At 34.5% G+C, this 19,525-nt stretch overlaps 1 protein-coding gene across 2 annotated transcripts in view; it reads left to right on the forward strand.

The window, feature by feature from the left end:
- Positions 1-18,960, forward strand: part of BCHE (butyrylcholinesterase) — a 61,668-nt gene extending 42,708 nt beyond the window's left edge. For both annotated transcript variants that reach the window (XM_045503060.1, XM_045503062.1), the window contains 2 exons: positions 11,860-12,026; positions 18,572-18,960. In XM_045503060.1, coding sequence (XP_045359016.1) covers positions 11,860-12,026; positions 18,572-18,696 — 292 coding nt within the window. In that variant the 3' untranslated portion in view covers positions 18,697-18,960. The remainder of the gene's footprint in view (positions 1-11,859; positions 12,027-18,571) is intronic.
- Positions 18,961-19,525: the final 565 nt, after the last annotated feature.

Raw genomic sequence — 19,525 nt, forward strand, 5'->3', positions numbered from 1 at the left:
ACCATATGATTTCATTTGTATGTGGAATTTTAAAAACAAAGCAAACAAAGGGAAAAAAGAGATAGGGGAAGGTAAAACAGACCTTAACTATAGAGAACAAACTGATGGTTACCAGTGGGGAGGTATGTGGGGGATGGGTAAAAATAGGTGATCGGGATTAAGGAGTGCACTTGCTGTGATAAGCACCAGGTGTATGCAGGTATTGAATCACTATATTTTACTCCTGAAACTAATACTGCACTGTATGTTAACTAATTGGAATTTAAATAAAAACTTTAAAAAGCACTAAATAAATAAATAAATCACTCTAGTGTTCAACCCAGTTCATTTTCTGGAGAGCTGGAGGAGCCAAACATTGCCTGCTATTCCTGTTTAACTCTCCAGACAATTAAACAAATCATTCTGTCCAAACAATGCACAGGAGAGAAGAAAGAATAATTTACCAGACCAAGAAAGCTTTGGTCATCCATCATACCATACTTTACCAGGATAGTAAAGTTCTTAGAGATCTTTTGTTTGGCAACCTCTTGCTCTTTCAGCTGATAAACAACTGAAGATGTGCAGTGCAAACCAATTGCTAAATGGGAACTCGTCTTGGAAATCAACTTGTTTGCATGACTCTATCCAACTATTGCAGTGCAGTATTTAGGAGAGTGGGTTAAGTACAGTGGCCACATTTAAATAGTAATTAAGATTTAAAAGTTCTTACAAAACAGAAATGTGTTTTAAGTTGGGTAACTTCTTCTTAGTTATAAATTTAGGGAAAACAAAATACTACATCTCAGCAAAGGTGAATATGTGTAGGAGGACTTAGATTTGGATTAAAAGGAGAAACATGTTTGTGTGTATTTGAAACATTTTCCTCCCCCCCCCCCTTTTTTTCTTAAATATGATTGGGTTCAGCAACATTGATAACCAGTGCCAGGTTCTCTGTTAGGCACTAGTTAAAAAGAGGCAGAAGAGGAAGAAAGAAGGAAGAAAGAAGAAAGAAAGAAGAAAGAAAGAAGGGGAAGAAGAAGGAGGAGGAGGAGGAGGAGGAGGAGGGGGGAGGGGGAGGAGAGGGAAGAAGAGGGAGAAGGAAGAAGAAGGAAGAAGAAAGATGAAAGAAGGAAGAATATGGAAGAAGGAAGAAGAAAGAGGAGGAGGAGGGGGAGGAGAAGGAGGAAGAGGGAGAAGGAAGAAGAAGGAAGAAGGAAGAAGGAAGAAGAAGAAGAAGAAGGAGGAGGAGGAGGAGGGGGGGAAGAGGACGAGGGGGGAGGAGGAGGGGGAGGAGAAGGAAAAAGAAGGAGAAGGAAGAAGGAAGAAGGAAGAAGGAAGAAGAAGAAGAAGAAGAAGAAGAAGAAGAAGAAGAAGAAGAAGAAGAAGTTGTTGTTTAGACAAGTTTCCTGAAGAACTCTCACTTCATGGGGCACTTTGGGTGGCTCAGTCAGTTAAGTGTCCAACTCTTGATTTCAGCTCAGGTCATGATTTCACAATTCGTGGGTTTGAGTTCCTTCTGGGGCTTTGTGCTGCCAGCCCAGAGCCCACTTGGGATTCTCTCCTTCTTTTTCTAGCCCTCCTATTATGTCTCTCTCTCTCTCTCAAAATAAGTAAATACACTTAAAAAATCTTACCTTACCTTCAATATTCCACAGTTTTACTTTTTATGATCATCCTTTAGACTAGATGTTTCTTTCTTACCAGGCATCCACTTTCATAGCACATATCTAGCTATATTATATCATAATGGGCCTTTGCTTATTGCTAGTGCTGAAACCTCAGCCCATATGCTGCCTACCTTCAGTTACTACAGTTACTAATTATTCTCAAAGTTAGAAGATGATCTGCAGCTAAACATATCTCATTTAACTAATGGTATTTATTTAACTGAAATGTAATCTGTTCCTTTTTATTAATGGTGAGTGAAAATAAACCTCCCTCTCTTTTTTTCTTCCATAGGTGGTTTAGCCTATTGATATGGTTTGTCTTTTGAGCAAATTTGGTAACAGGATCATACAGTTTTTTACATGGCCTTTAGGATTCTTCTCTTTTCTTCCCTTCTTTTCTTTTCCTCTTCCTCTGATCTCTCTTTCTCTCATAAATATCTGTATTCCTATTTTTCTGTGAGGTTAAGAATGTATTCCAATCCACTAGTTAGGAATGATAAATAATAAACATTTAATAACCGACTTGACCATGGACTGTATCCACACAGTAGATTTAGATGCAAGAAGTCATTGTTAAAGAATTTGTGAATTACTGTCAACTTCTGTGTTGTACTAATACAGTCCTGCCCTTCTGGGTACCCAGACTCTTGCCTAGAATAACGAACCTGTTGGAGTAAGGAGGAAACTTAACAAACTAATGAATCTAGAGACTTGTTCGTCCATAATTACTTCTCTCATCTCCACAGTTTGCACTGGAAATGTCAAGAGATGGAAGGAAGCAAACAACAAAAGTGAACTAGGTTTAGATATTTGCATTAAATATAATTTAAATTGCAAATAATCTATTTATAAAAAACTCTCTATGCACAACTACATTATTACACACTACATATTGCTTTAGTAACTAATATTTTTGCCCTTATTGCCTACAAAGGGAGAACAGTACGACCATAAAAACCTTCCTAACAAACTACAGTGAATCTAGATGAGGCCAAAAATGAACCTTGGAAAAGAGCTGAGTTTCAGTTTGTGAACAGGGCTTATGAGAAACTCAGAAAGTCGTGCATATTGTGACTCCTCATCAGCTGATGTAGGACTTGGACATTAAATGCATTATTACTTTAGACACTTAAAGAGTTAATGTGAGTTTTCAAGTTTTAAACCTGAGAAGAGTATTATTTACAAGACTTTTTGTCATCTTAACACATGAGAATAGAGTTAATTCCTCTCTTCTAATACTGTGAAAATTAATATTTTATAACTGATATTAAATCCATCTAAAATACATCCAAAGTTCTGAAGGCTAGTCACTTAGTTCTCATTAAAGCAAGGATTTATTGAATGTATAGTTTCTGTGCAGGCTTATGATACATGCTGAATATGCAAAAATAAGTAAGATGTTATTTACTCTAAGGCTCAAAATATAGTTGTTATCTATATAATCTGGTACTGGTACTTTACAGTGAGTTTCAATAGTATGATATAAATTACATTTGTATATAAGTGATATTTGTTCAATTGTTTTTGGTACCTCTAATATTCGAGTTGCAGAATACACGCACACACACACACACACACACACACAGAGTCAGGAGTCAGATACATAGAAATATGCATGTTTGTGTGTTTGTATGCAAAGAAAAATTATTTAAATTATTCCATTTGTCTTTAAAGATTCATCTTGGAAACTTGTAGGAAACGATAAAGTTCAGTATAAGTTCTACAAAATTAATCGATCAACCTAGGATACAGCCTTATAGGTTAAAATGGAGGCAGTATGTTTGAATTATTGGGAATGCATTCACAAATTAATACTAAGTCGATTTAAGAGAATTCAGTGGATATTTAGTTGGTTATATGATTAAGAATATATGCTACAATTGGGGCACCTGGGTGGCTCAGTTGATTGAGCGTCCAACTTCAGCTCAGGTCATGGTCTCTCAGTTCGTGAGTTTGAGCCCCGCGTCCCCGCGTTGGGCTCTGTGCTGACAGCTCAGAGCCTGGAGCCTGCTTCGGATTCTGTATCTCTCTCTCCCCCTCCCCTGCTTATGCTCTGCCTCTCTTTGTCTCTCAAAAATAAATAAATGTTAAAAAAAATTTTAAAAGAATAAATGTTACTATTAATTTAATTAAAAAAGCTATTGTTTGGTCAGTTTTAAAGATTGAATAGTTTTTAGCACACTTAAATGAAATCAATAATGGCACTTTGTCAAATTTATAAATATAGTCACAGAAAATGTCTCTAGAAGGAATAAAACTACTTCAAAATGTATTTAATGTCTATATTTATCGTAAGGAGTTGCCTGTATACAAAATGAAGCAAAGAATATGATCTTGAGAGAAACAGGATTTTATTTATCCCTTGCTATGTACTAGCATCACTGTTTTACCTGTCTTCATATTTTTCTAAAACAGATTATATTATGAATTCATGTTCATCATCATATACTTATATATGAAGAGAAAATTTGTTTACTATGTTAAATTGCTTTGTTTGCTCTTTACATAAATGTCAAAATAGAAGCAACTTGTGAAACTTTTCATTTTCTGCTACCACTACTAACCATGATATTATCTCCTTTTTAGTTTCTTTTTGATCAGTTTTGCTCAATTGGTTCCTAATTTTTTTCTAAGAATAATAAATCTGCACATCTCACTTTTTAAATGAGATCTCCTAGGCACAAATTTATGCTATGTTATCAATTATGTTTATTTAAATGTTAAACTGTCATGGTAAAAAATAGTTTACGTGTAAGGCACATGTTAAAACTATCCCATAGACTCTTATAGTCATATAAGTCATCTTTGAAATATAATTTCCCATGTGGTGGTGGTTTTTAAATGTGAATATTTACTACAGTTAAAGACAAATGAGATAAACTACCATGATGTTGTGATGTTTCTTATTTTTTTCTTCATATTTATTTCCTAAATACTATGATTCAGCACAGTTTTAGGTTGTAAATAAATGATGGTTTGCATGGAGCTTACCCTCTGTCTTAGCCCATTCTTGCGATACCAAGATACCACAGATGTGGTAGCTTATAAACAACAGCTTACACTTTTGGAGACTAGAAGTCAAAGATTAAGTTACCAGCATGGTCAGCTTCTGGTGAAGACCCTCTTCCTAACTGATAGCCAGCTCCTTCTCGTTGTGTCCTCACATGGTGGAAGGGGCAAAGGATCTCTATGAAACCTTTTGTATAAAGACACCAGTCCCATTCATGAGAGCCTGCCTTTATGGCTGAAGCACTTCCCAAAGGCTCCAGCTTCTAAGACCATCACCTTATTTTGAGAGCATGCAAACATTCAGACCATAGCACTCTGTAATGAGGAAAGAGGAAAATGTGCAGTTAAAATAAATTTTGAGAATTATTCAGCCATAAAAAAGAATGAAATCTTGCTATTTGCAATGACATGGATGTAGCTAGAGAGTATTATGAAAAGTGGAATAAGTCAGAGAAAGACAAATACCATAGGATTTCACTCATATGTGGAATTTAAGAAACAAAACAAACGAACAAAGAGGGAAAAGAGAGGCGAATCAAGAAACAGACTCTTAACTGTAGAGAACAAACTGATGGTTACCAGAAGGGAGGTGGGTGTGGGAATGGGTAAAATAGGTGATGAGGATTAAGGCATACACTTCCTGTGATGAGGATCAAGTGTTGTATGCGAGTGTTAAGTCACTATATTGTACTCCTGAAACTAATATTACACTGTATGTTAAGTAACCAGAATTTAAATAAAAACTTAAAAAGTAAATTTTGAAGTGTGAGGAAATCAAGAGTGGCCATTTTAATGGAGTCATCAAGGAAGGCCTGACTGACAAGATGGTAAGAGGAGCATTAGACCAAGGAGCTACAATATAGGAAGGGACAGGTGCTGTGTGTCCTATGAATTCATTTATTGCAAGGTGTATATTTTTAAATGTCATTTCTGCATTGAAATTTGGAAACTGAGTCAGAATATTGGTGTTCCTGGGGAATAGTACCTTCAAGAGCTTGTGAATCCATTTGTAAGACAGAGATTCCCTCAGTAAAATAAAGATTAGCCACTAAATTCCAACTGTCTACTTCCATTCTGTATTTGTATCTCAAATTTAACATGCAGAGAGCTGAATTCTCAATATTTTCCTCCAAATATGTTCTTCTTGCAGCAGTTTCTCTCTCAGTAATGGCAACTCCATTCATCCTTCCAATTTTTCAGGCCAAAATCCTTGGTGTCATCCTTGACTGCTCTCTTTCTCTCTATATCTACTCCATTGGCAAATTGCAAGGGTGCTCTCTACCTTCAATACACTCAAGATATGACCACTTCTCTCAACTTCTACTACCACCTACCTGGTTCAAACAACCATCATCTCTCACCTAAATTATACAGTGGTCTCCTAGGTGCTCTCTCTGATTCTGGCTTTGGATTCTCTGCAGTCTATTCCCAGAATTCCAGCCAGATAATCTTTTGAAAAATATAAGTGAGATCTTGTCTCTTCTTTGTGCAAACCCTCCAATTACTTCTCCCACTGAGAGTAGACATAAAAAGCTTACAAGAACCTATAGTTCACTAATTAATGTGGTCTCCTGTTACCTCTCCAACTTCCCCTCAGACTACTCCCTCCCTGGCTGGCTCTACTCTAGCCCCACTCTCTTACTCACTTTTCATGGAAAACTCCAGATGCTTATCTGTCTTGTAGCCTTTGCTTTCTAGCCCTTCTGTTGAAATGTTCTTCCTCCAAAAAATTGCATATCTCAGTCCTCTTCTTCTTCAAGTCTTTACTTAAAAGTTCCTTTCCTATCAAATATTGCAGCTTCCCTACCCTGAGGTAGCCAAATCAAGGTTAATGGCTCAGGCCTTCAGACTTCCAAGTTAGCCCAAGATTTCTGACACTAGTTCCAAGTTCAAAGCCACCAGATCCACCCTCACTTCAGAATAGTGGGCTCTAAATTTGAAGTCTCTGTGAACTTCCTCAGATTTAATCATGCCCCAGAATGACTCACAGAACTCAGGAGAGTGCTATAATTACAACTGAAGTTTTGTTTTCTTCAATATTTATTTGAGAGAGAGAGAGAGAGAGAGAGAGCAATCTTTTTTTAAAAGATTTCTTTAGGGGCGCCTGGGTGGCGCAGTCGGTTAAGCGTCCGACTTCAGCCAGGTCACGATCTCGCGGTCTGTGAGTTTGAGCCCCGCGTCGGGCTCTGGGCTGATGGCTCAGAGCCTGGAGCCTGTTTCCGATTCTGTGTCTCCCTCTCTCACTGCCCCTCCCCCGTTCATGCTCTGTCTCTCTCTGTCCCAAAAATAAATAAACGTTGAAAAAAAAAATTAAAGAAGTTAAAAGATTTCTTTATTTATTTTGAGAGAGAGCAGGGGAGGGGCAGAGAGAGAGAGAGAGAGAGAATCCCAAGCAGGCTTTGTGCTGTCAGTGCAGATGAGGGACTCAATTTCACCAACTGTGAGATCATGACCTGAGCCGGAATCAAGAGTAGAAAACTTAACCGACTGAGCCACCAAGACGCTTCACAATTGCAGTTTTTATATAATAAAAGGGTATATATCAGAACCAGTCAAAAGAAGAGATACATAAAACAGGATCTGGTACTGACAAGATTTCAAAGGCAAAGCTTCTGGGACCTCATAGATGCATTACCTTCATGGCATTAATTGTGGCAATGTGTACATGGAGTATCACAAGCCCAGGAAGCTCACCTGAGCTTAAGGTTCAGAGTGTTATTGTAATTTCATTATATAGGCATAGTTGATTAAATTATTAGCCACTGTGTTTGAACTCAATCTTCAGCTCTCTTCCTCTTCCTGGAGGTCAGGTTGATATTACCTAGCTCAAAGTCCCAACCCTCTAATCACATGGTTGGTCCTTCTGGAATGGCTGGTTCCTTCCATAAGATATCAGTGTGAACAGCCCCACCCTGAGTCAAGCCTTTAGCAAAAGCCATTGATGCCCACCATGAGTCGCCGTGTTAGCATAAACAGTTCGGTATGGTGCAAAATTCCAAACATTCAGAGGTTACCTCATAGGACCTATGAACCAAGGGCAATCAAATTCATTATTGCATATTCCTTCACCACTGCCCCCTCTCTAGAACTATTACTACCCAACATATTGTATTTTCCTTATTTATCTTGTTTATTGTCTATCTTCCTCAAAGAATGAATACTGCAAGGGGCAAGAGTTTTTATTTTTGTCTTTGTTGATTTTCTGTGACTTAAATAAACCTGAAATCGTATGCATTCAGTATTTGTTGAATGAATAGATGATTTTTTTTTTGCTAAATTCAGATTCTCTAATAGCCCTTCTACTCTTTAAATTAATATACAATTTTATTCAAGTGTTACTTAACATAGAATATAAATCTATAAACATTTTCATATTTAAGAAATTATCCAGTGTCATCTGTAGCCCTCTCACAGGAGTTGAATATTTCAGATGGCCTTTCAATTTACAACTACTAATCATGGCTTTATCTTACTAGAAATATATTCACTTTAAAATCATTGTATAGCTTTCTTAGATACCATTGTCTCAAAATTCTTAATCAAAAAGAATCTTAATTCTTATGTTAAGATTGATAGGCAATCCTGGGATTTATAATCCCAAGAAAATTTGATGCACAGAGCTGAATGCATACTTTTTCTTCATATCAGGCATCCTGAGTCAATTAAAGTCTTTTTTATAAGTCTATTCATAAAATAAGACATCAAATCTTTGCTCAAATATCAATGACAAGCAGGTAATTTCCTGAAATACAGATGTTAGGAAAATACTCTGCCTTTTTGGTTAAACAAGCTGTGTCTTAAAACTTTTCAAACCTACATAAGAGGAAAAGTGTAATGAATGATATTTAGACCGCTTCTGTATACCACAAAGTAGGGGGAAAAAATCTCATAGTAAAAACAGAGCAGAGATTTCTCTATTTTATAAAAAAAAATTTAGGTATTAGCACTTTGAAGTCTCTATTTTGTGACAAGAACAGGAAATATTTTTAAAAAACAGCAAAGCCAAGATGTTTAAATATATCTTATAGTTTTGAGACTAAACTTATATAGTGTTTCAGAATTGTGTATCTGGAAAATACGTTGTATTTCATAAAGTCTTTAATTGATGCGGATAGAAAGTGAATTATATCTCTTGTTAAGTTTTAAATTCTTCGAAGATTTCTTCAAATTATACAGTAAAATGCTCCATCGCTTCAATAGCTATTTCAATCACTTTTTGAAAACTATATCTGCATCCATAGGCAAAGGAATTTTATTATCTCTGAATTGCACTTTGGAATTTCATGAGTTATTTCATAGAACAAAGTTTGTCAAATGAACACGGGCAGTGCCAATAGTGCTTTGCTCTTGAACTCAAGTACGAGTCAGCTCACTTTAAGTCACCATTTGCAGCAGCCAGAAATGAATGAGCAGTTAAAATCGTGCCATGAGTTAATTAGAGTGGAATTAGAAGGAAAGTGGGCAATTTAGGAACATAAGAATTGCTGTACCGAATCAGACCAATGGTTCTCCTGGTTTAATATCCAGCCTCCAGCAGCTGTACTTGTTAGCTTCTAAAGCTTTAAAAGAAAGGAAAAAGACTACATAATTCACCTAGACAAGTGTGCCATCTGTGATCCAGAGAAATTTTCTTCATGACCTCTCTCAAATAATACCCTAAAGCAGGAGGTTTCAATCCTGTTATGATATTGGTTTAGCTTGAATAGCTCTGGTTATTAATAATTCTTTTTAACCATCCAATTCCTACATAAAATCAACTAGTCTATCAAGAAGCTATTTATCTCCAAAGCTCCTGAATTCATGGTTGAATATGTCTACTTTTATGATAAAATATGAATTTATGGTGCTTATTCGATACAAGTTCTTGATGGCAAAATGTGCCTGTAGATAACCACGCTGAATGAATGCCTGCTTCTCTTTCCAAAATCTACTGAGTTCACAGGCTTTTGGAAAACAAAACAAAACAACAACAACAAAAAAAAAAACCTTGTATCTGCTGTCACTACTCCGAACTTTCTATCCATACCAATCTACAGAACTATTAGAATGACAAAGAAATTTGTGCATTGCATTTTTAGAAAAGTTCAACTAGAGTTTTTCTTACATAATTTTACTTAAGGTATACTCTAGGAGAAAGGAATGAATTACTTATCCTTATCACTTTAGTCTTCTGTTTATGATAGAAATACCTGTGACTATAGGTTCTTGATTATTCTGGATAACTTCCAGGTCAGTATTTCTAAAATGTTATGTTCAAAATAAGCCATTTAGTCAAAAGTCCCTTAAGAATAATAAATGCCTGCAGTTGTACTTCAAACCATTTTCCTAGGCTGTCAGATGTTAATGCAATAACACTGATATCCTAAAGCTGTAACTCTAATAGGATGTCCTTTATCCTATATTCCAAGAAAACTAGTTTTTTCATTGTTATTTGACCTAAGATGAACACTCATTATTTATACTTATGTTAATTGTTTTCCCCTTCTCTAGTTTTTCCAACTTCTCTTCCTGGATCAGTTCTTTATTTGCTCTTCTTATGTCAGTTCGAATCTCCTTCCTTCAGGCAATTTTCTTGCAAACATGTAGTGATTGTTCCCTCTTCTGACAATCTGTGTCCCTTTGTTTATGTTTGGTTTAGGCTACCATATATTGATTCTTTGTTTTCACGAATGTTCTTCCTTGCACATATGCACATGTTTCCCATATTTGTTTGTATTTCTAGATCTTAGAGCAGAGTCTAATTCATAATCATAGCATAAAAGTTCATTAAAGGGAAATCTAGGGACTCACCAGTGGCTATTTGGAGTCTCAAAATGTTTACTCTTTGAATTTGTGTTTGTGTGATCTAGGTAAGAACATATTATTGAGTGCTACAAAGGTGCAAATAAACCCCAAACTATAAATTTCTAAAAAATAGAGGGGTGCCTGTGTGGCTCATTCCGTTGAATGCCCCACTTCAGCTCAGGTCATGACCTCATGGTTCATGGGTTTGAGCCCTGCATTGGGCTCTGTGCTGACAGCTCAGAGCCTGGAGCCTGCTTCAGATTCTGTGTCTCCCTCTCTCTCTGCCCCTCCCCCACTCATGCTCTGTCTCTTAAAAATGAATGTTAAAAAACATTTAAAATTTTTTTCTAAAAAATAGGGACAAGTGTTATTGATTTAAAAATCACAATGAAAGATATAGGAAATATCAGCACAAAAAGAGAATATAAAAAAGAGAATTGGAATTGACCTAGACCCATGCTATTAGGAAATGAAGGGATTCCAAGCAGAGTAGCTGTGACAAGGGCAAGGAAGTGAAATAGAGGAGGGAATTACTAAGGAACTGTCCCTAATTCCTGTTGGTTGCCTTATGCAGAGACTATCTGAAAATAAACTTGGAAATATGGGTGGCACCATATTAATTAAATTTATCTGAACCCACAGTGAATCACTGAAACAATTTTTAATCAGTGAGCAGATCTATAAGAATGTAAGATCAACTTAAAAGTGAGACTGGGGCACCTTGGTGGTTCAGTCAGTTAAGCATTTGACTGTTGATTTTGGCTCAGGTCATGATCTCAGCGTTCATGGGTTTGAATCCCTCATCAGGGACTCTACACTGACAGTGCAAAACCTACTTGGGATTCTCTGTCTCCCTCTTTCTCTGCCTCTCCCCCCGCTCTCTCTCTCAAAAGAAATAAATGAACCTTTATCTTTAAAAGTGAGACTGAAGGCAGTTTCCTATAGTAATGAAGTTATTGCATAATAAGATGTGTGATCAGTCACAAACTCAGACAGTAATGACAGGAACAAATAGAACAACATAGATGCAAGATATTGAGAAAATGGTATTAATCTTCATTGTGAAAAGATTGGATCTGAGGTAAAGGAATAAAAGGAAACAAAAAGAATACTGACCCTTCAAGCTTGTTTAAGTGTGAAGAAAACATTAGCATTCCTGAAATAGAAAAAATTTTTTTTCTTCCATGTATGTTAAGCCAAAATGCATGGAAAAAGTTTTTCTTTAAATTTTAATTCCTACACTTTTAACTAATTTAATGCTTCAAGTTACTGAAAACATTCTACCCAGTTCATTTTTACTTGACTTCATCAAAACAAATCCACATTTTTTCTGACTTTTTAAAAGCTCTTGTTGGTTTTTGAGAACAATATTCTAACAATGATTTTAGTAGAACTATACTGTGTCTCTTTAATTTTTTAGAAATCCAAATGGAACCCAGAACAACAGCCCACGATGGCCTGCCTTCAGAAGCACCGATCAAAAATATTTAACCTTGAATGCAGAGTCACCAAAAGTATACACTAAACTACGTGCTCAACAATGCCGATTCTGGACACTATTTTTTCCCAAAGTCTTGGAAATGACAGGTATGTGCTTTTTAGTAGTTGGTCAAGTAATTGATTGTGGATTATGTAAAAGGGAGAAAAGGTAGACTATCCAAGGCACAGTGATGGTATTAACTTGTGATTTTACAATTACTTGATTCCAGTGAGTAGATAATTTTAACAACTTTCTTCCAGCAAGTTTAGATGTGTTTTGAGGTCTTACTATATGAGTAGCACTTTAGTAGTAAAGAAAACTAAAATAGAAATTCTCCCGTAGAGGAACATAAAACGTGGTAGTGGAACTAAAATAGGGCACTGCTTGCTAACACATTAGTTAGTCTATGTGTAACTAATTAATGGATAAATGAATAAATATATAAAGTAAGCAATATAGAACTAAAAATATAATAAAATATAGAATGAAATATAATTTATACTCAAAGAGAGGTAAAAACAAATTTATTGATAAACAGAACTCTTGATTTCTAAGGGGGGAAAAAAAACCCTCCAGAATTAAATGTTTAAAAGCAGACTCCAAACATTTCTAAATATTCTGAGGTTAGAGATATTTATCTTGAACACATACATGTATTCCATAATACAGTAAACAGACAATAATTTAGTTAACTAATCTTTAAGAAAGGATTCCATAAGCTTATACAAGGAAGTGCTAGGAAAACTGGTTCATATTATTATGTTATTTCAAAATTCATTAGTAAGAAAATATTTAAATCAACTCGAGCAATCAGCTTGAATGATCGCCTCTTCTGTGAGGAAAATGACATGTGTATCTCACTCACTTGCTGGTTTTAAAACGCCCAGCTGTTTCTAACCCATGTGACTCCTCAGGTCTTTATTTTTCAAGTAAAAGTAATTGACTTTCAACCATCAGACATATTGCTGCCCCATTCCTTTAGACTTTACCACTCTGTTCATCATAATACTCTGCAATTTTCAGGCTGTGTTAGATACCGCAATATAGTAGCTGTTTTGGTTTAATGTTTAGAGAGGTTGGGGGTTAGTTTCAGGCAAATATGGGCATCTCAGAGCTATATTTGATTGTTTAATATGTGTTTTAATTATCAGACATTACTCACCAAAATTATAATTATGTACTCCATCTGTTTGGGAAATGTTTCTGATATACCCGTGCTCTGTGTATTACCAAATGTTCTGTGACATAATATATATCCAGAGATGGGTTTCTGCATCCCTTGGCAAACCTACAGTGCTGCCCTTGTGTCCTCCGGGTGTGAATAACAATGAGGTAACATGTTTAAACTGCCAAGAGACCAAAAGAGGTACCATTTAACATATCACAGATGGCACATTCTTAATCTTTACTTAAAATATTTTTAAATGAGAAGGTTGTACTTGAGGGACAATGAAAGGGGAGTGGGGAGGATTTTCAATGACTAACTTATTATAAGCCAAATTGACTTGTTCTGGTTTGAGCTTGTGCAGCCTATTGTAATTTATTTGTTGACAAAATAAAACTTCAGTATCAACAATTTTTGAAGATGTACTTCAAAATCTCTATCTTTAAATAGTGAATTGTCATAAAGCAGGTTGAATAAACAAACTGTTAAGTTTTTGGCTAGCTGCCACTCCTTCCTATCCAGTGCTGAACCACTCCCTAGTTGAGCAACATTGAGCTGTTTGGAAATACCATACCTTGCTCTGGGTTTGTACGGTGCTTTGGAATAGTTCCAAAGTGTCTTTAAAAAACACAATTTTATACTTCAGCATTTTTCAGATAATTCTCCCCAAAAAGTTATATTCAATATATTTTATAAAATTTAAAGTAAATGCATGATATGATTGTTGTAAAATCAATGTCTTCATTAATAATCAACAACTTTTTTACATTTAAATAAAACCAGTTTGAAGTTACATGTTTTTAGGTTTTATAAATAAATAATGTAGGGGGATTAAAAAGATTAAGAAAACATGTTCTTACCATATTTTGTGTATTTCAAGTTGCAAAACCTCATACATTTCAGTCTTTGATATTTTGAAAATTGGGGTTATTCAGATGACCTGTGCTGAAGTTTCTATGGCAATATTATTAAATGCACACACAGACACACATGCACACGTGCACACACACACACACACACACACACACACACACAAAACAGTTCTACACATAAAGGAAAAAAAAAACACTAACTGGATTTCTTAAAAGGAGAAATATTTACCTCACTCAAGATGGAAACCCAATGAGCTTTATAAGTACCACTTGAGCAGTAGTTTACTTTTGAGCAATAAATGTTCTCAAATAAAATGATCCTTAAGATTTGTTTAAACACATGAATTCTAGCACTTAACTTTCAGACTACTTCAGCATACGCCTGTGCTATTATTGCATGCACCTGCAAGAAATAAAATGTGCAGTATTTGTTTCAGATGTTATCAACAATTTTCACTCAAAATGTAACTGCATAGTACTTCATAATTGTTTGAAAAAGAAAGAAAAGGAAGTAGAGAAATGATCCATTCAATGTCAATAAGATACCAATATTTTTCACTAAAAGTGAAAGAGTAAATTTACCTAAAGGAAAAACCACTTTGACCTTCAAATCTTCCCAATGAAGAAAAGCATTAGATCTAGTGTTGTTTTCCTTTGTTGCATTTTAAAAATACAGACATACATAGAAGATATTGCCATTTGGTTTCAGACCACCACCATAAAGTGAATATCACAATAAAGCAAGTCAACGAACTTTTTGGTTTCCAAGTGCATATAAAAGTTATATTTACACTATACTGAAGTCCATTAAGTAGCAGACATAGTAGCATTGTGTCTAAAAAAATAGTGAACACATCTTAATTTAAAAATACTTTATTGCCGGGGTGTCTGGGTGGCTCAGTTAGTTAAGCGTCTGACTTCAGGATTCTGTCTCCACCTCTCTCTCTGCCCCTCCTCTGCTGGTGTGCGTGCTCTCTCTCTCTCTCTCTCTCTCTCTCTCTCTCTCTCTTTCTCAAATATAAATAAACATTTAAAAAATTGAAATAAAAATACTTTATTGCTAAAAACACTATCATCTGAGCTACTTGATAGCATTTGACCCACAGTAGAACTTTCAAAATTGGGGTCAATCCTCTCAAACCCTGCTGCTGCTTTATCATTTTGTAATGTCTAAATTCTTTGTAATGTCTAAATTTATGTAATGTCTAAATTCTTTGTTGTCATTTCAACAATCTTCACAGCATCTTCATCAGGAGTAGATTCCAGTTCAGGAAATGACTTTCTCCGCTCATCCATAAGAAGCAACTCCCCATCCTTTACAGTTTTATCATGAGATTGCAGCAATTCAAATAGAATAATAATGAAAAATTTGAACTATTGCAAGAAGAACCAAAACATGACATAGAGACATGAAGTGAGCAAATACTGTTGGGAAAATTGTGTGGATAGACTAACTTGATACAAGGTTGTCATAAACTTTCAATTTGTAAAAACGCAGTATCTGCAAAGCACATTAAAGTAAAGTGCAATAAAATAGGTATGCCTGTAAGTGATGTCTTCATAAAGCCTAGCCTGAGCTTATGGTAATTCACTCTGTAGTATTAGTATAGATATAGTTCACTCTAATCCCACACTCAGAATTATAACAGGACAATAAATGTGTTTCTGATCTGTCTCATAAAGAATTATGCATTCCTTGGTAATTTTAGTAATTAATTAACAAATAGGAAAATAAGTAATGGGGACAAGAGAGATTTTCAATGAAATCTCAAAGTACATGAATCACTTTTTTTTTTATTATAATGATCAGAACAATTCAATATCCATTTTAATCTTTTCTTCTAACTTTACCTCCATTTATAATTTTGAGTCAACTCACCTCTCCTGTATTCTTTCTTACCTCCTTCAACTTGATTAAATAGACTCCACTCTGGTGAAATATGCTCACTCTTTTTTAATTGGCAAGACAAAAAGTAGCTTTATTAGTATTACTCTTTCTGTAAGGAAGAAAGCCTGACTCTTTCTTTTTCCAAGTGAGACAACAATGTGGACAAATCAAAGAGCATGAAAGTCCTGAAAAAGTTGTGTCAATATATTTATGAACTACTGGTATTGATCTAGCTGTACATGAATTCAATAAAGAGCAAAGTTAAGAATAAATTTTTGTAATAGGGCAGTAAATTCATTTTTGGAGCTCCCAATAGCTATATCGAGCTTGATTTTATAATGTACATACCAGCTGATTTATCCTTCACAGTAACACTGCACAATAGTGAACACCAACCCCATTTACAGTTGGAAAACTAATTTGAAAAGTTAAGAATTCTTTCTATGTCAGAAATATAATAAGTGGTCAAGCTGGAATTTAACCCACATCAGTCCAAAGCCTAAATAATGTATTTTATTTCACATTATAGTGCCTTGTTAACTACAAGATGATAGATCTATATCTCACAGATAATCAATCTATAGCCACTTAAGTAGTATTCCAGTTTGGAGGAAGAGGAGAAGTAAGAGGAAGAAAAAGAACTAATTTTGGTTTGATTTATGTCATGGATTCAAAATTTTTGTTATCTTTTTACTAAGGTGTATTCAGTTCTTCTGAGTTGTATTAGAAAAAAATCAAATGTTTCATATTTATTGTCTCAGTCAATGTTCAGTATTATTAAAGAAAAAAATTATTAAGGTTTACAATGCATTTGTGCACTAAAAAACAAAGTATAGTGTTTGATTATGATACATAAGGAAATAAGTTTACATTTATATGAATTAATGGATTTGGCATCATTCTATGTACAAGAAAAAAAATTAAATCTAAGACTTTTTTTCTGAGTATTAAAATTCATGGTGTAAGTGCTAGATTACCAAACATTTATTTCTTTTTTTTTCATTTATTTCTTATAACAAAAATTTTGTTCTGTCTGAACTTTAGAGCCCTTATTTTGCATAACACTTAAAACAGCATTTAATTATAAAAAATATCATAGGAGTGGATCATTTGGCATGATATTTAATGTCTTTCACATCTAATGTTTTTTTAGAAAAGTTCTATTATTCACAAAATAATTACAGTCATTGACCTTTTAAAAGCCATTTTTAAAATGGGAAATTTTTGTATATATTCTCAAATATTTATCCAAAGTCCAAGCATTATGAACATTTCAAACTTAAATATATCTTAAATTACAGGGGATATTTTAATAGCTGTGTAAATGTTTTAAATATTTTGATTTTCATATAAACTAAAAATAAATCACTGAATGTGCTCCATTGTTAACAGTATGAATGAAACAAAGACACATTTTCATGTATAATGTAGTGAGATCATATGAACTGCCTTCTCCAAATTAATATCTTACAAAGTTATAATTAATTTCAAAAATTCCTAACTGAAAAGTATATAATTAAAACACTGTCAGTCTTTATTCTCAAGGTAACTGAAATAACTCAAAATGCTGTTTTTAATTCAATGACTATAGCACAGCATTCTAAGAGTTTAAAAAGTAAAACAACAAATGTATAAAATACTTATAGATTTAAATAACTTAAACCATCTTCTAGCTTTATCATATATATTAATATTAGGAGGGGCTTCTGGGTGGCTCAGTAGGTTAGGCATCTGACTTTGGCTCAGGTCATATCTCAAGGTTCATGAGTTTGAGCCCCACATCAGGCTCTGTGTTGACAGCTCTGAGCCTTGAGCCTGCTTCAGATTCTGTGTCTCCGTCTCTCTCTGCTCCTCACCCACTCACACTCCTTCTCTCTCTCTCTCTCTCTCAAAAATAAATAAACATTAAAAATTTTTAATATTAGGAACATATATACATAATTTCAGAAGTTTGTGTTCAAGAGTTTCTATTGCTCACAAACTTTATTCTTTAATGTAATAGATTTTCAAATAAATCAAGGTTTCAAGGTGCCTGTAGTACACATAGACTGTTTTTGGTTCATTGCCTCACATTATTTCTGACATAAACACTCCTTTCTCCTGACACATGCATACACTTTGCAAGCTACTGAAGAGCAGAGATTTTCTTAGTCATCTTTCTAATTTGTAGAGCAATTAATAAACTGCTTTCATGTAGTAGTTTCAATAAGCTGCTTTCAATGAGTAGGCATTGTTTGGAATTAAAATAACTCATATAGGGTGAGTATAAAATCTTCATGGAATGTCAATTACAAAGTTACCCTTATGCATTAATGAATATATATAAATATTTTCATCAGAAATAATAGTCTGTTGTATCATATATAAGTGAAATGCATTAAATGAGATTTCTGTTATGCAGAGGGGTTCAAAAAAAGATAACATCTCTATATCTTCTTAGAAACTAAATATATGTTATGTAATATAATTTGACATAATATATCAATTCATGTTCACATTTTTATGATATATTCAATTTACACATATATATTATTTGCATTTCCATGTCAAGTATAAAATTTTATTAAAGCTTTTCAGGTAGCGAAAGAAGCTGATAATAAATAATGAAAAGTAAAAAATTACTGCACAGTGTACTTGGAGAAAATAGCATCTATAATCAAAATTATTTTTCAATTAATGTAAACAGATTAAAATTTAGATTAATACAACTTATTCCATGTTTTACAGGAAATATTGATGAAGCAGAACGAGAATGGAGAGCAGGATTCTATCGCTGGAACAATTACATGACGGACTGGAAAAATCAATTTAATGATTATACTAGCAAGAAAGAAAGCTGTGCAGGTCTCTAATTAATAGATTTACCCTTTATAGAATGTTCATTTTCCTATAGATCAAGGTAAAAATATCACTAGCTCTCTTACACACCATGTAAGAAAGCTATTATACTGCTGAAACAAAAATGCCAGAAGGATAATATCGATTCCTCACATCTTTCACTTAGTATTATATCTAGCATTTCAAAACCCAAATGGCTAGAATATGTTTAATTAAATTTCACAATACAAAGTTTGACAATTAATTTTATGCATATTAAAATGATTTGTAGCTTCAAACTCTCTTTCCTGAATAACCTTAAGAATTTTTTCTCTCAAAAAATACCTGTATTCTATTTTTAGTTGCATATATATGTTTATGGCCACTCATAAAAAAAGGTATCTTTGGGGCGCCTGGGTGGCTCAGTCGGTTAAGCGTCCGACTTCAGCTCAGGTCACGATCTCGCGGTCCGTGAGTTCGAGCCCCGCGTCGGGCTCTGGGCTGATGGCTCAGAGCCTGGAGCCTGCTTCCGATTCTGTGTCTCCCTCTCTCTCTGCCCCTCCCCCGTTCATGCTCTGTCTCTCTCTGTCTCAAAAATAAATAAACGTTAAAAAAAAAAATTTAAAAAAAAAAAAAAAAAAAAGGTATCTTTTTACAATGATCTAGGTCTTGAGGGGCACCTAAGTGGCTCAGTCAGTTAAGCATCTGGGTTAGGAGAATTCTTGCCTGGACCCAGAAATATTAGGATTATCAAAAGGAAATTGTTTAATTTCAGGAAAGAAATTGTTGTACTTTCTATAGACAAATGATAGTATTATTATAATTTAAAAAATTACAAAACTGCATTTACTAACTGGCATGGCA

The sequence above is a fragment of the Leopardus geoffroyi genome, chromosome C2 (genome assembly GCF_018350155.1).
Source record: "Leopardus geoffroyi isolate Oge1 chromosome C2, O.geoffroyi_Oge1_pat1.0, whole genome shotgun sequence".
Lineage (NCBI taxonomy): Eukaryota > Metazoa > Chordata > Mammalia > Carnivora > Felidae > Leopardus > Leopardus geoffroyi.